Raw genomic sequence first — 17,736 nt, 5'->3', positions numbered from 1 at the left:
CTTCGGAGACAACAGTTGCATCCATTTCACCTGCACAAAGTGCACGAATTGACACCTGCAGACTATCCTCGCCGTCAGCAATTCTGCCAGTGGTTACAAGAGCGTCATTTGAATGATCCAATGTTCATTCGGCGGATATTATTCACAGATGAGGCCATGTTTACTCGTGCGGGTGTAATCAATTCGCATAATATGCACCAGTGGGCTGTCGAGAATCCTGGCGCGAGAATTGTGCGTGGATATCAACATCAGTTCTCCGTAAACATTTGGTGTGGTATTGTGTGAATGACTTACTCGGACCTCATGTTCTACCTCTAAGGCTGACTGGGCACGCTTACCGCGAATTTTTGGAGGGGGAATTGCCTGGATTGTTACAGGATGTCCCTCTTGCAACACGAGCAACCTTGTGGTTTATGCACGATGGTGCTCCTGCCCATTACAGCCGCAACGTAAGGGCGTACCTCAATGATGCGTATCCACATCGATGGATAGGTCGCGGAGGACCAATTGCTTGGCCAGCCAGATCACCTGACCTGAACCCTTTAGACTTTTATTTATGGGGCCGACTAAAGACATTGGTGTATTTTTCTGCAGTACCGAACAGAGAAGTGCTACAACAAAGAATTGAAGGTGGTTGTGAAATTATTCGTGGAGAGTTGAACGGACTGTGTAATGTGTAGAGATCATTGCGGCGACGAGCACGGGTCTGTCTGCAAGTTCAGGGACAGCATTTTCAACATGCATTTCATTAAGATTTGTGCAAATACAGTACAGTACAGTCTGTAAATTCTTCACGTATTTTCCTTAGTTATTCTGCATTGATTTAGTTCAATCAACAGGAACTAAAGTAATACAGTATTCGCGAGGAATTGTTTCAGTTTGTTACGTCACGTTTATTTACCAGTTTGCGTTTTTAGTCCAAATGCACTGTAATTAAACTGTGAACTCTGGGAAGTAAATACTTTACGTTGTATTGAATGTATTATAATGTTTTGTTCATAACTCTGTAATAAGCCAAGTATAGCAAAAATTGTATAGAACATTTTTGTCTTATATTTACCTCACAAATACACCCTTAAAATATTTACATGCATTTCTGAATCACCCTGTATAAACGATCTGTTAGACAATCTGAGCGGTCGTCTTAGGTTTTTTGTAGATGACGCTGTCGTTTATCGACTAATAAAATCATCAGAAGATCAAAACAAATTGCAAAACGATTTAGAAAAGAAAACTGAATGGTACGAAAATTGGCAGTTGACCTTAAATAACGAAAAGTGGGAGGTCATCCACATGAGTGCTTAAAGGAATTCGTTAAACTTCGGTTACACGATAAATCAGTGTAATCTAAAAGCAGTAAATTCATCTAAATACCCACGTATTACAATTACGAACAACTTAAATTGGATGGAACACATAGAAAACGTTGTGGGGAAGGTTAACCAAGGACTGCGTTTTATTGGCAGGACACTTGGAAAGTGTAACAGATCTACTAAGGAGACTTTTTTTAAAGAGATGGGGCCCCTCCACGCCCGCACCGACGTGGTGAACAAACCAGAAGTTCTACTGTCACCTCCGTAAACATGTTATTTATCTAGTAAGTGGATTGCCTACACTACGCTTGTCCATCCGCTCTTAGAATACTGCTGCGCGGTGTGGGATCCTTACCACTGACTGACGGAGTACATAGAAAAAGTTCAAAGAAGAGCAGCACATTTTGTATTATCGGGAAATATGGAAGAGAGTGTCACAGAAATGATACAGGATTTTGGCTAGACATCATTAAAAGAAAGACGTTTTCGTTGCGACGGAATCTTCTCACGAAATTCCAATTTTCATCAGGTTTCAGCAGTTAAAAGTAGTTACTTCCATTGTAAAATGTACAATAAAAATGTTTTCGTAACACCAGTAACTCTTCAACATCATAGTTAAGTGGAGAATCTTGTGTCTACGATAGGTTGGACTAAAATCGCTCACTATGTACTATTCTTGTCAGCGAGTTATTCGTCTAAGAACTGGGTTTTTCTTAAAGCACTGAAGCTCCAGGAATCGTCGTTGTATTTAATTTGCTAGGAAGGCGGCTGATGTAATGTCTTCACAGTAAATGTAATTAGGGATCAAAGGCAAACGGCAGAGAGAGGTATTTGTTTTGCAAGCCACTGTCCTTGGAGTTTTGTCGACAGGCACTTTGCTGTTCCCCCGTCACGTTATTTCACGCTCCCTGCCTCCGGAAGCCACTAGGTTTGATATTTCCGGAGTTATTACTGCTAACAATAGCGTTTTAAGTCGATATTCGTGTAATTTTCTTTGTGATGACGTTGTATTTGCTAAGTATGTAGCGCCTGCTACTTGTGGGACAAAACTGTAGGAAAATTTTTGCTTACTATAAGCTTTCGCAGGTGGCTTCGCATAGCACTGCGGTTGCTCCTCTCCCTAGTATCTCCTCCTTGTACAAAAATTGCTTCCATATTTACTCATAGTTACTTTACATATGCTATGGAGTTCCACGACTAATTATTTAATTAATTTATTTATTGGTCTGAGCGGTTCTAGGCGCTTCAGTTTGGAACCGCGCGACCGCTACGGTCGCAGGTTCGAATCCTGCCTCGGGCATAGATGTGTGTAGTGTCCTTAGGTTAGTTAGGTTTAAGTAGTTCTAAGTTCTAGGGGCTGATGACCTGAGATGTTAAGTCCCATAGTGCTCAGAGCCATTATTTACTGGTAATAAACATAACGCGGTATTTTAACATCTGTCCCATATTCTTACAGGATAAAGTTTATCACGGGAACATGGCTATACCGGTAAGATCGCTAATTTCTTAAATTTCCACTTCCGGCAACAGACACAGTCACGCGTTTATGTACGTCCTCGAAGAGCCAGTTGTGTAACGGGAAAGGTGAAGTACTATCGTTGATTCAGTGTGCGAGGTGGTGAACGATAAAAACGTCAGGATAACGTTTCACTACCCTGAAGTTACTGCTATAAAGGAATGTGAAAATAAATGCGTATTCATGTAGTTGAAAACCGACAATACTTGTAAGTACAGAATGTAATATGAGATTCAGAATTTCCATTGCAATCAACAAACGACATTGCTGAGCCATAATTGGTCACGTGATTCATCTAGGCATCTCATCCCAATACATGGGAAGGTGCCACAGTATCTCCGGATGAGACGCCAACAATGATAAAACTTTATTTTTTTTCTTGCTGCAGAAAATTAGTCTAACTTATGTTACCTCATCTCAGAGACATCAGTCGAGCGAAGAAAGTCTTCAGACGCGCATGGAGTAAGCTATAACTGCGGCCATGACCTGTTTCAGAGCATCCAAGGACGATGGCGCCTAGAGAAGAATGATGAAAAACGGTGGAATGGGGCCACAGAGTAAGTGTTAAGTCAGAATCTATGAAACAGTTTTCATTAAATCACTTGTTTCTCTATAAAAAGGCAGATGTAGTAGATAGCATACCATCGGAATTCCTATTATTGAGGAAGTGGCACACAAATAACTATTCACTATGGTATGTAGGATCCCTCAGACTGACGACATACCCTCAGACTTTCAGGAAAATGTCATCCACACAATTCCGAAGGTAGGAATGGCACATAGCTACGACAACCATAGCACAAACAGCTTAACAGCTCTTGCATCTAAGGTGCTCAGAAGAATAATGAACAGAAGACTTGAACAGAAAACTGAAGATCTGTTAAATGACGATTAGCTTGGCTTTAGCGATGATAAAGGGACCACAGAGGCAGGTCTGACCCGTTTATTAATGGACGCAAGACTTAAGAAATACTTATCTAACTAAAACCTTTTTAACAGAATACGTTTGTAAAACGTACTAAAAGTATAAAATAATTACTCCTAGTTCCATACAGATAGTCCTGAAAATGTGTGCTTCTGAATTTTTAATACCTATGAAAATATATCCAGGATTTAAAACTAAAATGTAAAGCGCATGAATTACTCATGCATGAATTATCTATTGCTCGCGTCCGACGTTTTTCGTTTTAAATTCTACAAGTTTTTTCAGAGCTATTAAAAAAACACAAGGAAAATTTTCTGGTCTACCTCTATGGGATTAGGAATCTATTTGGGGATAAGAGAAATTATTTTCCATTTTTAGTCCGTTTTAAAAATTGTTATGTTGAATGGTTTTTGTTTAAATAATTTCTTTCTTCTTCTTAGTGTTGTGTGTTTCAAATTTTTATCGATATCGGACATTTTAGTGTGGTTATAACAGAGGCCTGTGGTAAACTTAAGGCCCATTTCAATGGCTCTTCACCTTGGCGAATGCAGTACACTGATTCCTCCTATTATCTCACGGAAAGATGTCTAAGGAAAACAATGGAATCGAACTTACACAGGCACGTACTAGGAACCGATCTTATCGTGGAAAATCCTCAAGTGGAGCAGGAAATGAGGGTAACAGCAATGGTGCACAAAGTACCCTCCACCATACACCAGACACGAAAGCGAGTTAATACTCTATTGTCATCGAGTTCTGAGCCATGCTACATTTTGTCTCCAGCTCATCGGAAAGTTGCTCCAAAATTTGTACCGAACAAACTGACAAAAGGCCATCCAAACGTTTTATAACCAAGACACGCTCATAGGATTTGTCGACGTAGAGAAAGTGTTCTACAATGCAAAATGGTGCAATATGTGCGAAATTCTGAGAAAACTAGGAGTAGGCTACAGGAGAAGGCGGGTTAATGTACGATGACTGCTTGGAAAGTGAAGCCCGATTAGTCACGAACCGGAAACCACGGTGAAAATCAAAAAATATTTTATTTATAGCAGTTAGATACACCTTCCAGCTTCCCCTCTCCATAGTCACCGCTCCGGCGTAGGCAACTCTCGTAGCGTTGTACCACCTTCTCGATACTCTCGCCATAGAAGGCAGCCGCCAGTTCCCTCCGTTGGTCAATCGCTCGTTGTCTGTGCCAAAATGTTGTCTTCGTAGGCAGCGGTTCTTGTGAACGTAGATAATACTCAAGGGGAGTCAAATACGGCCGGTATTGTGGGTGACTGAGCACATACCACCGGAAACGCTGTAGGAGCATCTTCACTACCTGTGCAGAGTACGGCCGAGAATTGTCATGAAGAAGGAAGTGCATGACAATTACGTTATGTGGGCTGCATGACATTGGGCGAAATCTATCACCAGGCACTCCTACTTGGCGGGTGACACAATTTATCTAGGCATCCTTACGCGCTCACTGTGCGCTCAGAACTGAGATGAGCAATGTCAAACGATCGACAGGAATACTAAAGACACTGCCTAACACATTAGTGCAAAGCTTCATCGGATATACACTGAGGTTTCCACTTCGCGCCCGATCGGCTCTTACTTTCCGAATAGCCCTCGTAAAATATGGACAAGAACCAAAAGGGAACAATGAGAGTGGAAGATCAAGAACAAAGTTTTCGCGTTATGGAGGGTGCAAGGCAGATATTTAGTCTTTCGCCCCTACTGATCAAGCTATACATCGAAGGAGCAATGACAAATACGAAAAAAGTTTTAAGGGTGAGAGTGAAACTCAGGGTGAAGGGATATCAATAGTAAGATTCGGTTATGACATTGCTACACTCAGGCAGACTGAAGGACTAAAAAATCTGTTGAATGTAATGAAAAGTCAGATGAGTACAGAATATGGATTGAGAGTAAATCGAAGGAAGAAAAAACGATGGGAGGTAGCAGAAATGAGTACAGTAATAAACTTAGCATCAGAATGGTGATCATGGAAGTTATGGAATTCTGCTGCCTACGTAACAAAATAATTCAATTATTTTCTTGAAATATTTGTATTTCGACCTATCTTTTATAATATTTGATTTGTTAGGCTTTACTTTTTCCAGAAGTTTTATTCTTACTTGTTTATATACTTTTTCTTTGTATTATATGCAAGTTTTGTTAAGGTGAATGTTCTTTTTGCAGTAATTTGATTTAACTATCAAGTGAAGGAGGACATAAAAAGCAAACTGTCACTGGCGAAATGGGCATTCATTTTGCAGAGAAATATGGGCCTTAACTTGTGAGAGTGTTTGGAGCACAGTATTGAATGGTGGTAAATCATGGACAATTGGAAAACAGGAACAGTAAATAGACGTTTGAGGAAGAATATTGAAAATACGTTGGACGAATTAGGAATGAGGTGGTCCTCCGCAAAATCGTCGAAGAAAGGAACATGTGGAGAACACACAAGAAGAATGGGCAGAATGACAAGACATTTTTTGAGACACAGGGAATAAAAGCTATGGTACTACAAGAAAATGCGGAGGGCAGAAACTATAGGGGAAGACAGAGATTGGAACACATCCAACAAATCATTGAGGAAGTGGAAAAAAAAACCTTGTTAATCTTACCCCCATCCCCCCCCCCCTCTCTCTCTCTCTCCATCAAAGGGTGACAAAATGGTTAGAAATGTCTTTCCTGATGTACATACTAATATTTGCATATCATTTAAACCTTCAAGAAAACGGTAAGTATAACTGGAAAACAATACGAAAACTTACAATTCTGCAGAGACAGTACAAAGCTAAGGTACACTAAGACAAAAAATACAGCGCACCAGAAAGGAATTATCGGTATGGAACGGAAATCGGCAGATGTAATGAACGTGTAAAGACAAGCAAATGATTAAAATTTCAGATATGCTGGATAGAGCTTCAAAAATTGAACAAGTCGCTAACGCTTCGGTCTACAAGCAAGCAGTTATTTGGTTTGACAGTGACAGGGCTGTAGGGATATCGTGCCAAATTCTGCCCTGTCAGTGAGTCAGACCATCAAAATCCAGAGATGGTTGGAGGCCCTTGTCCACAAAGATCCTCCAGCCGGGGTGGCCGAGCGGTTCTAGGCGCTAGTCTGGAACCGCCCGACCGCTACGGTCGCATGTTCGAACCCTGCCTCGGGCATGGGTGTGTGTGATATCCTTAGGTTGGTTAGATTTAATTAGTGCTAAGTTCTAGGGGACTGATGACCTCATATCTTCAGTCGCATAGTGCTTAGAGCCATTTGAACCATTTTGAACCATAAAGATCCAGAAATTCTCTGTTGGAAAGAGAGATCCGAGACGACCTTGATGGCCAAGATAGGGATTGGCGAGCACGGAGACAAGCAGTAGAAGCTCTCGTCGTGTGGGGCGGGCATTATCTTGCTGAAATGTAAAGACCAGGATGGGTTGCTCATGAAGGGCAACAAAACGGAAGTAGAGTGTCGTCGACGTACCGCAGTGCTGTAAGAGGCCCGCGACGACAACCAATGGGGTCCATCAGTCCAGGATGTAGGGCCACATGGCAGGCGGCAGTCAGGTTGCCATCCCACTGTCGCCTGGTGCGTCCCAGCTACGTCTTCGCTTGTTATCGGGGCTCAGTTCGAAGCGAGGCTTATCACTGAAGTCAGTTCTACTCCAGCCAATGAGATAACAAAAATAACGTTAAAGAAAAGATTATCGATAAGAGACTCATAAGCTATGAAACAAGAATTCAAAGAAACCTCCTTCGTTCTTCTCGGCAACTGGAAGTTGTCGTATGAAGTTGGCTGGAAGTAGTTTTGGTGTGTGCTTCACATCTTATTCTTAGTTTCAGACGTATTTGCATGTTGAAATTGTGATATCTCATAAAGAAGAGAATTAAATGCTCTATGTGAAAGATGAAGTGCCTGTAGCAAGGTATTTCACGGTACATATTTTAAAGTAAAACCTGAATCTTGTTCTGCAAGCATAAATTTCTCTCGTTCTTGAGAGAGCAAAGAGGTTGAAATACATCGATTGAATACGGTAAATTAAATAATGGTTCAAATGGCTCTGTGCACTATGGGACTTAACATCTATGGTCATCAGTCCCCTAGAACTTAGAACTGCTTAAACCTAACTATCCTAAGGACATCACACAACACCCAGCCATCACGAGGCAGAGAAAATCCCTGACCCCGCCGGGAATCGAACCCGGGAACCCGGGCGTGGGAAGCGAGGACGCTACCGCACGACCACGAGATGCGGGCAATTAAATAATGAAAATGAGTAAAATTAATCATTCAATCTCTGCTCGTATTTGTTCTACGTTGTAGAACATATCTCGCTAACAGATGCAATTTGCGAAGTTTATTATAAAATTAATTATTTAATACGAGTTTGGAGACGTTTGAACATCTTGCAAGAGACACTGACGCCAAATTCATGTTTGTAAACCGAACAGATGGAGAGGTCAGCGAGTTGAACGAAATACAAGATTACGCGTTTCTTCTGTGGTGTTCGTGACAGCGTCGGCACGACGTCTCTTCGTGTTCTGCTGCCGAAGTGTCAGTCATGAAGGAATTTTGAAAAGAGTGTAGTAGTAACTTGCCTTAGGGTCACGTACCTGTTGCCGGTGAGAATGTCCATGAGGGAGCTCTTGCCAGCACCGGAGGAGCCCATGATGGCGGTCAGCTGACCGCTGCGGAAGCGGCCCGTCACGCCGTGCAGGATCGTCTTCTGACCTGTGCAGAAGACACGACGCCGTCAAGGTCGCCGCACTGCGGCAATGAACGCAATGAATCATGCACGAGTGAGTCAGACATAGAATGTGTGAAAGCATAGAAGCGTGCGCTAGAACAATGACAACAGAAGGCAGATGGAATGGTGGTGAAATTGCTTAGTATCTGATATGACTTGTCCCAACTGGTTAACATCGTAGTCAGACACTGATTCCGATATCAGATGTTGGAGTTTGAGGCGTACCCAGGTGCAGACGTGGACTCAGATAATGATTTAGTAATGACGAGGAGAAGACTTATGTTCAAGAGACCCGTCAGAAAGAATCAACGTGGAAGGAAGTGGAATACTGAGGTACTGTGGAATGGCCAGATGATAAGTTCGCTAAGGATATGGATGCCGCGATAAGGAATACCACGGTGTGCAGTTCAGTTCAAGAGAAGTGGACGTCAGTAAAAAGAACAACCATAATTATTGGGCAGACAAACGTAGGTACAAGGAGCGTAACTTCGAAGAAATCTTGGGTGTCAGATGATGTATTTCAGTTGAAAGAAAGGAGAACAGCTGTATAAATCCCTTATTAATGTAGTAAACATTTAGTGCAGGGCAGCCACGGCGAAAATGAAGCACGAAAAATTTGAAGAAATTTCGGTGAAATAAAAAGCAAGGGTGGTAACATTAAGAATGCAATGGAGATTCCTGTGCTAAATGCAAAGAGCCAACTGGTGAACTGAATACATTCAAGTCCTGTATAAGGGGTAGGACTTGTCTATGACGTGATCGAAGAAGAAATTGGAATCGATGTGGATGACGTAGGGGATCCAGTATTAGGTTCAGAATTCCAAATAAGCAGAAAGGATAGATAATGTTCCATCCAAATTTTTGAAATCATAGATGGAAATGGCAACAAACGACTATCCAAGTTAGTGTGTAAGCTCTATGAGACTAGCGACGTACTATCAGACTTTCGGGAAAATATCATCCACGCAATTCCGAACATAGCAAGAGCAGGTAAGTGCGGTACCCATCAGACAAGCAGCTTAAAATCTAAAGCATCCAAGCTGCTAACAAGAATAATGTGCAGAAGAATGGAAAAGAAAAGTGAACATAATTTAGATGGCGGTTAGTTTGACTTTAGGTAAAATTAAGACCCAAGAGATCCAGTTCTCACATTGCTATCAATGACGGTAGCAAGGCTTAAGAAAAAACCAAGACACGCTAGTAGGAATCGTCGACCTAGAAAAAGCTTTCGTCTGTGTAAAATGGTGTTAGATGTTCAAAATTCTGTACTAGAAACAGAAGGGAACAATAAGAGTGTATGACTAAGAAAAAAGTGCTCGGATCAAAAAGGGTTTAAGGCAGAGATGAAGTGTTTCACATTTACTGTTCAGTATGCTCATCGAAGGAGCAATAACAGAAATAAAGGAAAGTTTCAAAGGTGGTATTAAAAGTCGGAGCGAAAGGATATCAATGACAAGATTGGCTGATGACATTATTACACTCACTAAAAGTGAGAAAGAATACAGGATCACTTGAACGGAATTAAGAGTGTAATGAGTACAGAATACTGATGGAGGTTAAACCGAAAAAGACAAATGTTATGTGAAGGAGTGAGAAATTCAACAGTAGAACTGGTGACTACGGGGTAGACGAAGGAAATTCTTGTACCTTAAAAGCAAACCAAACTATGACGTGAAAAGCAGACTAGCATAGGAAAGAGGGCATTCATGGCCAAGACAGATATACTAATATGAAACACAGGCCTTAATTTGAGGAAGAAATTTCTTAGAATGTATGTTTGGAGTACAGCATTGTATGGTAGTGAATCATGGACAGAGGGATAACCGAAACAGAAGAATATCGAAGCATTTGAGATGTGGTCATACAGCAGAATATTGAAAATTACTTGACCTGGTAAGATAAGAAATGAGGAGGTCCTCCGCAAAGTAGGTGAAGAAAGAAATGCAGGGAAAAGACTGACAAAGACAAGGGACAGTATGATAGATCGATAGGTATTTCTTCGATACATTCGAGATCATTTCTGTTCACTCAAAAAGCTATCGACCATTTCTCTCTAAATGGAAACGACGGGAAATGCATTACATTGCGTCCAAATCGCCTTCAATCCGCATTCAGAAGTCGTGTTGTCGAAACGTAAATATCTCTGGTTTTCTCAACGTCCAAAACATATTCTATCTACACAATAACAGAAGATAACACGGTTAGTTAAAATTACTGTTTTACCTGCACCAAACTTTTATTGTTCGAAAGGAAATAATAAGCTAATAACAAAACGTCTAATGACATTAAGAACAAGCTTGGTGAGTGGAGTACAGAATTAAAAAAGAATAAAATACTAAAGAACTGCGACACACGCACTGCAAAGACACTTTAATGTGACCACCTGTCAGAAGTCTGAATAATCCTAACTTTTGCAGCTCGAACTGCTGCAAGACGTGCACGAAATGTCAGTGAGGTTCTGGAAGATACTGAGAGAGGTGTGGAGCTTAGACGTCTCCAGCGTCTTGACCAGGTGAGATAGGTTTCTCCGTAAGGGAACCTTGGAGCGGATAGACCGATCGATGTGGTTCCACAGATTTTCGTCTGAAGTTTGCTGGCCAAGGGAATAGGGTAACTCATGATGGTGCTCTTAGAACTACATACATACACTAGCTGTGCCACTCGTTGAACTGTCCTGTTGGTAGATGCCATCGTGACGAGGGAAAATAGACTGCATGTAGTGATGGACATGGTCCCAGGAATACACGGATAGGGTATGGGCTGCTATAATGGCCAGGGCGGGTGAAGTAGCCATTTGCTTTTAATCCCTTGGAGAGGTCTGCAGCCTAGTGGAGAACACTTAAAACTATTCAAAGAGACTTCTTTGGTACTGCCATAGAGTAAATATCTCTGGAGTGAGCATTGCTTTCTGCGCATGTTGTCAACATTAAACCAGGATTATCACGTGTTTTCGGGACTTCGCTGAGCGTGTGTGCTTGCTGCAGAGTTTGAAGTTTATAATATCAAGAGTTTTTGTTGTGTTTCACCGTTTGTTGATAGTGTAATAGCGATGGTGAATTACTGTTGTTGTTACGGATGCAAAGAAAAATACGTGAAAGGAAGGACAGTAACTTTTCATGGGTACACATACCATGCAGCTCTAATTATAGTTATCATATTAGTAAGAGACATTTTATATGTTTAAAAATTTCTAGACGAATTAAGGCTTGATTCCGCATATCTATTTTTCTACGGTTTTATGAATATATAATATTACGGCTCATACAAAAGCTTACAAACAATCGTTTCCTCTCGTAAATTTGCTAGTGGAAAAGGAAAGGGAATGGTTAGTTGTTCCAGCAAATACTATCCTCTATGCATATTTTTTTAATAGACTGGGAGCAAGTACGTAAAACGAGTTAAATAAATACTTTATAATGTCACCAGTAAGAAAAATTGTGCTTCAGGTCGCAAAAACGAGAAAATAAATACGCCGAAATAGCAAAAGAATAGGACGAATTAGCAGGAATACAATCGCTAATGTGCGGCAAATTCGGTGTTTTTCGGACACTTGCAAAAGCACTAGCGTGCTGTCAAGTCATTTTGCAAGACTATCACTGCAAAAATGTACGTCAGGCTCTGAAATACTATAAAGTGCCGTATCATACCGAAAACTAACAAAAATTGAGTGCATCTGAACTGTGATACCCATCGCAAAGAAGCAGATGTAATATCACTTGCTCTTAAAAGTTATGTAGCTGGTTTATTCCCGGTATCAAATGGATACTATTAAAATGTCTGCGCAACATATAGAAATAATCCACGATACGTACGAAAAGAATCCGTCTGTACTAGGGATCTAGTGACATTCTAAATATTCAGGGCACTATTCGGACAAACACACGACGTCCCGAGAACACGTGACCAGGCCGGAAATGTATGTTGACAACACAAAATCTGTTCTGCGGATGTGAATGCTCACTCCAGAGATATTTACTCTACGGGTATTGCCAGTGAGTCTCGTGGAGATAGACGGGCGCACTCGTCTGCAGTGACATATTTTGTGTTTTCTATACGTCTGATGGAAAGTAAGTGACCAACTCAATTGCATATGTTTACAATGTATGTACTGCAACATTTAATTGCTATAGTGCTGGTGAAACGTTATATTTTAACGTTGGGAACTATATATATTTACGTAGTTGGTAGTTAGGTATTGTCTTTTCAGACAAAAATCAGCGTAATTTCGTCCAGTCGGGCGAAGTGGCCAGTCGTTTGGCAGGGCAAAGCGGCCAAGTGGCCACTTCTCCCGCACATACTCTCAATAACTTGCTTAGGCTATCTATTTTAAAACAACTGATCGATAATAAGCAAATAGTCTGTCTTAAAATACGTAGGTATACTCAATCATTAATATATTAACCGATTTTTGACACGTATATTCTATTATTACAGGAATGTACTAAGATCTCAAATTATTTGAGAAAATCACTGCAACAATCGAGGGATTCCCAGACAATGCAACAGGCACTGCAGGCTGTAAGAAAAGAAAAGATGCCATTTTCAACAGCAGCTAAACAGTTCAATGTTCCAAGAAACACACTTAAAGGAAGATTCCACTAGAAAAACCGTGATGCTATTGAAAATATGAAGATTCTTGGAAACTTTAGATGTGTTTTCAACGAAAAGCAAGAAGAAGAACTTGTTAGCCATACTTTTGACGTGGAACGAAGATATTATGGCATAGACTTGAAACAGCAATCCATGAACTGCACCAGATTATTAATATACTACCGATTCCGCTAAATATCCACTACGCTTGTGTGCATCAACTGTATACAGAGAAGTTGCAGCATTAGAAAATTGCAGCGAAATGCAGGAAGATCTGCAGCGGATAGGCACTTGGTGCATGGAGTGGCAACTGACCATTAACATAGACAAATATAATATATTGCGAATATATAGAAAGAAGGATCCTTTATTGTATGATTATATGATAGCGGAACAAACACTCGTAGCAGTTAGTTCTTTAAAATATCTGGGAGCATGCGTACGGAATGATTTGAAGTGGAATGATCATATAAAATTAGTTGTTGGTAAGGCGGGTGCCAGGTTGAGATTCATTGGGAGAGTCCTTAGAAAATGTAGCCCATCAACAAAGGAGGTGGCTTACGAAAGACTCGTTCGACGTATACTTGAGTATTGCTCATCAGTGTGGGTTCCGTACCAGGTCGGGTTGACGGAGGATATAGAAAAGATCCAAAGAAGAGCGGCGCGTTTCGTCACAGGGTTATTTGGTAGGCGTAATAGCCTTACGGAGATCTTGAGCAAACTCAAGTGGCAAACTCTGCAAGAGAGGCGCTCTGCATCCCGGTGTAGCTTGCTGTCCAGGTTTCGAAAGGATGCGTTTCTGGATGCGGTATCGAATATATTGCTTCCCTCTACTTATACCTCCCGAGGAGATGATGAATGTAAAATTAGAGAGATTCGAGCGCGCACTGAGGCTTTCCGGCAGTCGTTCTTCCCCCGAACCATACGCGACTGGAACAGGAAAGGGAGGTAATGACAGTGGCACGTAAAGTGCCTTCCGCCACACACCGTTGGGTGGCTTGCCGAGTATAAATGTAGATGCAGATGTAGATCAGTAATTGATTTACGACACTTGATGTTTCAACTTGCTAAGCGGAATAATCTACCACACCCATTTAATAAAGAAAATAAAGATGGCAGGCAAGGACTGGGTGGCACAGTTTCGGAAAAGACATCCAAACATAAGCCTTAGGAAACCAGAATTTTTCGACGTTCTCCATGAAGTGCGAGAAACACACTTTCACCCTGCTAGTAGAATCTACAATGTTCACGAAACTGGTCTAACGACAGTTCAGTTTAGGAATTTCAAAGTTTTCTCTTGTAAAGGCAGACGCCAAGTTGGTGCTATTACGTAAGCAGAAATAGGTTTGCTTTCCAGTAGCCATCTGCACATAGGACATTTATTCCACCCTTTGTGATATTTCACAGACAAAGAATGAAAGTTGAACTTCAAGATGGTGCTCCTCCAGGAACCGCATTTGCCTGCCATCACAGTGGATGGATGCAGATTGTTATTTTCATGAAATGCTTTGATCATTTCTTGAATTACACAATACCTACGGCTGATGATACAGTCCTACTTAATCTGGATGGACACGCCCCCACGAAAAAAATATAGACTTCATAGAAAAATCCAGAGAAAATCATACAACCGTTGTGTGTTTGCCACCACATTGTAGCCACAAACTACAACCTCTAGCTGTATCATTTATGGCTCCTTTCAAAACATTCTATGCCAGAGCTTGTGCAAAGTTTCCCCCAAAACAATCCAGGAACGGTAATAACACAATTCCAAATCAGTAAGCTTCTTGGAGAGGCATATCTGCTGGCAGCAGTACCGTCTACAGCGATAAATGGATTTCGTAAATGCGGGATTGTCCCTTTGGACCCGTCTGTATTATCTGATGAGGATTTCGTGGCTGCAGAGGTGTGCATATCGGACATGGGCATAATCTGTGGAGAAAACGTAAATGATAATAGAAGGGCACAAACAAAGGAACAGAAGGTGTTAAAGACTTAATTAATAGGCATATGCAAATAGAAGAAGATGAATTTGATGTTGTAGCAGCAAATGAAACCAGTCACTGGACTGAAGACCACACATACACAGATGCAGCAGCAAATAGCGAGGAAGCAGTTGATAGTGCTACTAATGAAAATGGAGCTGTGCAAGTAGGAGAAGTGAGTGGCATTAACAATAATGAGGGCACTTTCATGGCTGACGCACATGAGAAGGTAACACAGCCAATATCTGTGGCAGTAAGCCCAAAAGATATTATAGGCCTACCTTTACCAAAATTAAAATAAGGCAAGCAGCAACAACAAAGAAGGGGTCAGGAAATTATAATAACCTCTAGCCCTTTCAAAACCGAGCTGTCAGAAGATAAAGCCAAGAAGCAAAAGCAGATAAAGAAAAGAAGAACAAACCCTGTAAAAAAAAGAAGAAATGACTAACCTAACCTAAACCAGCTGTTGAAATAAATAGGCCTAATAAAAAAGCAAAAGTGCAAATAGGTAAGCTAGGAGTAAAGTGCAAAAAGCAGCTTTTTGGAGAATACAGTGAAGAAGAATACAGCGAGGAAGAAAAGGTCACTGAATGTTATTGTGATGAGGCTTTCTCTAAATCTAAAGACAAAGAAGGTTGGATTAGATACTCTGATTGCAAGCCGTGGGCTCATGAAGAATGTGCCGGATGTGATGAAGATGACGACGTGTTCATATGTGAATATTGTAGAGGTAAATGACTCATGACCCTAATTTGACTTTGATCTCATGACAAATGACGCACTGTAATTTTGAAAGTAAAACTACTAACTTTTTGTATAATTTGGTAAATTGTTAATAAATTTCAATATTTTGTCAAATTTAAATTAATTTCATTCTGTAAATGTGTACGCTACGTTCTTCATTTCGCAATTCCATTCTATTCACAGTGTCCTAAGCTTGTTCTTTGAGTCTTTTTTTACCTTTTACCCACCTGTGGCCACTTTCCCCTACCTACTGGCAAAATGACCAAGTTGCAGACATTCATTTAAGCCTACTTCTCTACTATGGAACAAGGCACTGAGTAATAGTACAATTTTTTTATGATTCTAGAATGTACACAGCTTAATAAGAGACATTCGACATGCTTATATGTAAAATAAGGTAAATGAAATAAAACGTTTTTCTTAGGGTGGCCACCTTACCCAGGTTTTCTTTCGTTAAAGACTAGCCTGGTAGACGGCGGTGACGTACATCGTGGGAGAGAGGTAGTCAACAGTCTAACAATATACTCGCCACACACTGATGTGAAAGTTGTTACTATCTGACAGTAGGACAGATACAAGCGCCCGTAGCTGCGAGAAAGCCAACCGCAGGAATGATGTTCGTTTTGAATTATTTTTCTTCTTAATTAACGAAGTAGATGTATTTTTGGATTTCGTTTTAAATTATCAACGGACATGACTGATCTAGAACTAAAGGGGAAAAAAGTAAAGAACAAGTGTCACTAAGTCTGTGATATAAGCTACACTTTATTCATGCAGAAATGCTTTCAAATACGTCTAGAGTTCGAGGTTATTCTGCTAAAAGCAAGGGAATATAAACACATGTTTCGTGCATGGGAAGCATATATTTTTGGCGTCGTTTGTCCTTAGTAAGACAGGCACATTCTTGAGAACTTAACGATTTTGTATGGAGTCTAACGAGTCGATTGGCACATTCTTACACTTAGCTCGACTTTCTAACATACAAGTATTCTTCTAAACATAATTAATTTTGTTTCATAAGCGGATGTCTGGAGGATTCTCGCCATTTTTGGCTCACTTGTAACAGTAACTGTGGAATTGGTTTCTTCTGCGTTGAGAAACAGTTTTATCAGTTTTGACTTATTACGAAGTCTTTGTAGTTTTCCCTACCGTTAGTCCTGTGGTAGATAATTAGGTTCAAAAATGGTTCAAATGGCTCTGAGCACTATGGGACATAACATCTGAGGTCATCAGTCCCCTAGTACTTAGAACTACTTAAACCTAACTAACCTAAGGACATCACACACATCCATGCCCGAGGCAGGATTCGAACCTGTGACCCCAGCGGTCGTGCGTTTCCAGACTGAAGCGTCTAGAGCCGCTCGGCCACAACGGCCGGAGGTACGTTAGGTATTGAAATCCAGGAAAGTTTCCTACTTACCACATTCACTGATCTGATGAAGTGTAATGATAAAAACTTCACATTTTGAATAGAGATACGATGACTTTCTGCAAAAGTTCAGTCTTCTGCTGTTTATTAACCATATTTCGTTCTTTAAAGAGGACATCAGTCTTAGTAAATATCTGTAGCTCTCCAGAGAATGATAAATAAACCGCCCTGAGATGTACCCTTCCATACCTCCGAGCATCCTTAAGTTATACAAAGATACATGCGGCAACATTTTTTTTTTTTTTTAGATATTGCCGATTTCTATGCCGTTACACATGGTTCCTATTTTAAGATCTACGTTACAGATCAGTATACACTAGGGTGACAAAAGTAATGAGGTACCTCGTAATATCGTGTCGGACCACCTTTTGCCCGGCGCAGTGCAGCAGCTCGGCGTGGCATGGACTCTAGTCGTTGGAAATCCTCTGCAGAAATATTGAGTTATGCTGATTATGCAGCTGCCGATAAATGCATAACTGTTGCCGGT

General features: G+C 40.8%; 1 protein-coding gene across 2 annotated transcripts in view; it reads right to left on the bottom strand.

Annotated features, from left to right (window-relative positions):
• LOC126278971 (ATP-binding cassette sub-family G member 1-like) overlaps nucleotides 1-17,736 on the bottom strand; it is a 294,595-nt gene that overhangs the window by 142,879 nt on the left and 133,980 nt on the right. For both annotated transcript variants that reach the window (XM_049979266.1, XM_049979265.1), the window contains exon 2: nucleotides 8,368-8,485. In XM_049979266.1, the coding sequence (XP_049835223.1) occupies nucleotides 8,368-8,485 (118 nt within the window). The remainder of the gene's footprint in view (nucleotides 1-8,367; nucleotides 8,486-17,736) is intronic.

The sequence above is a fragment of the Schistocerca gregaria genome, chromosome 6, assembly GCF_023897955.1.
Source record: "Schistocerca gregaria isolate iqSchGreg1 chromosome 6, iqSchGreg1.2, whole genome shotgun sequence".
NCBI lineage: Eukaryota > Metazoa > Arthropoda > Insecta > Orthoptera > Acrididae > Schistocerca > Schistocerca gregaria.
The sequence above is the reverse complement of the archived record's forward strand: the minus strand, read 5'-3'. Positions and strand labels throughout refer to the sequence as shown.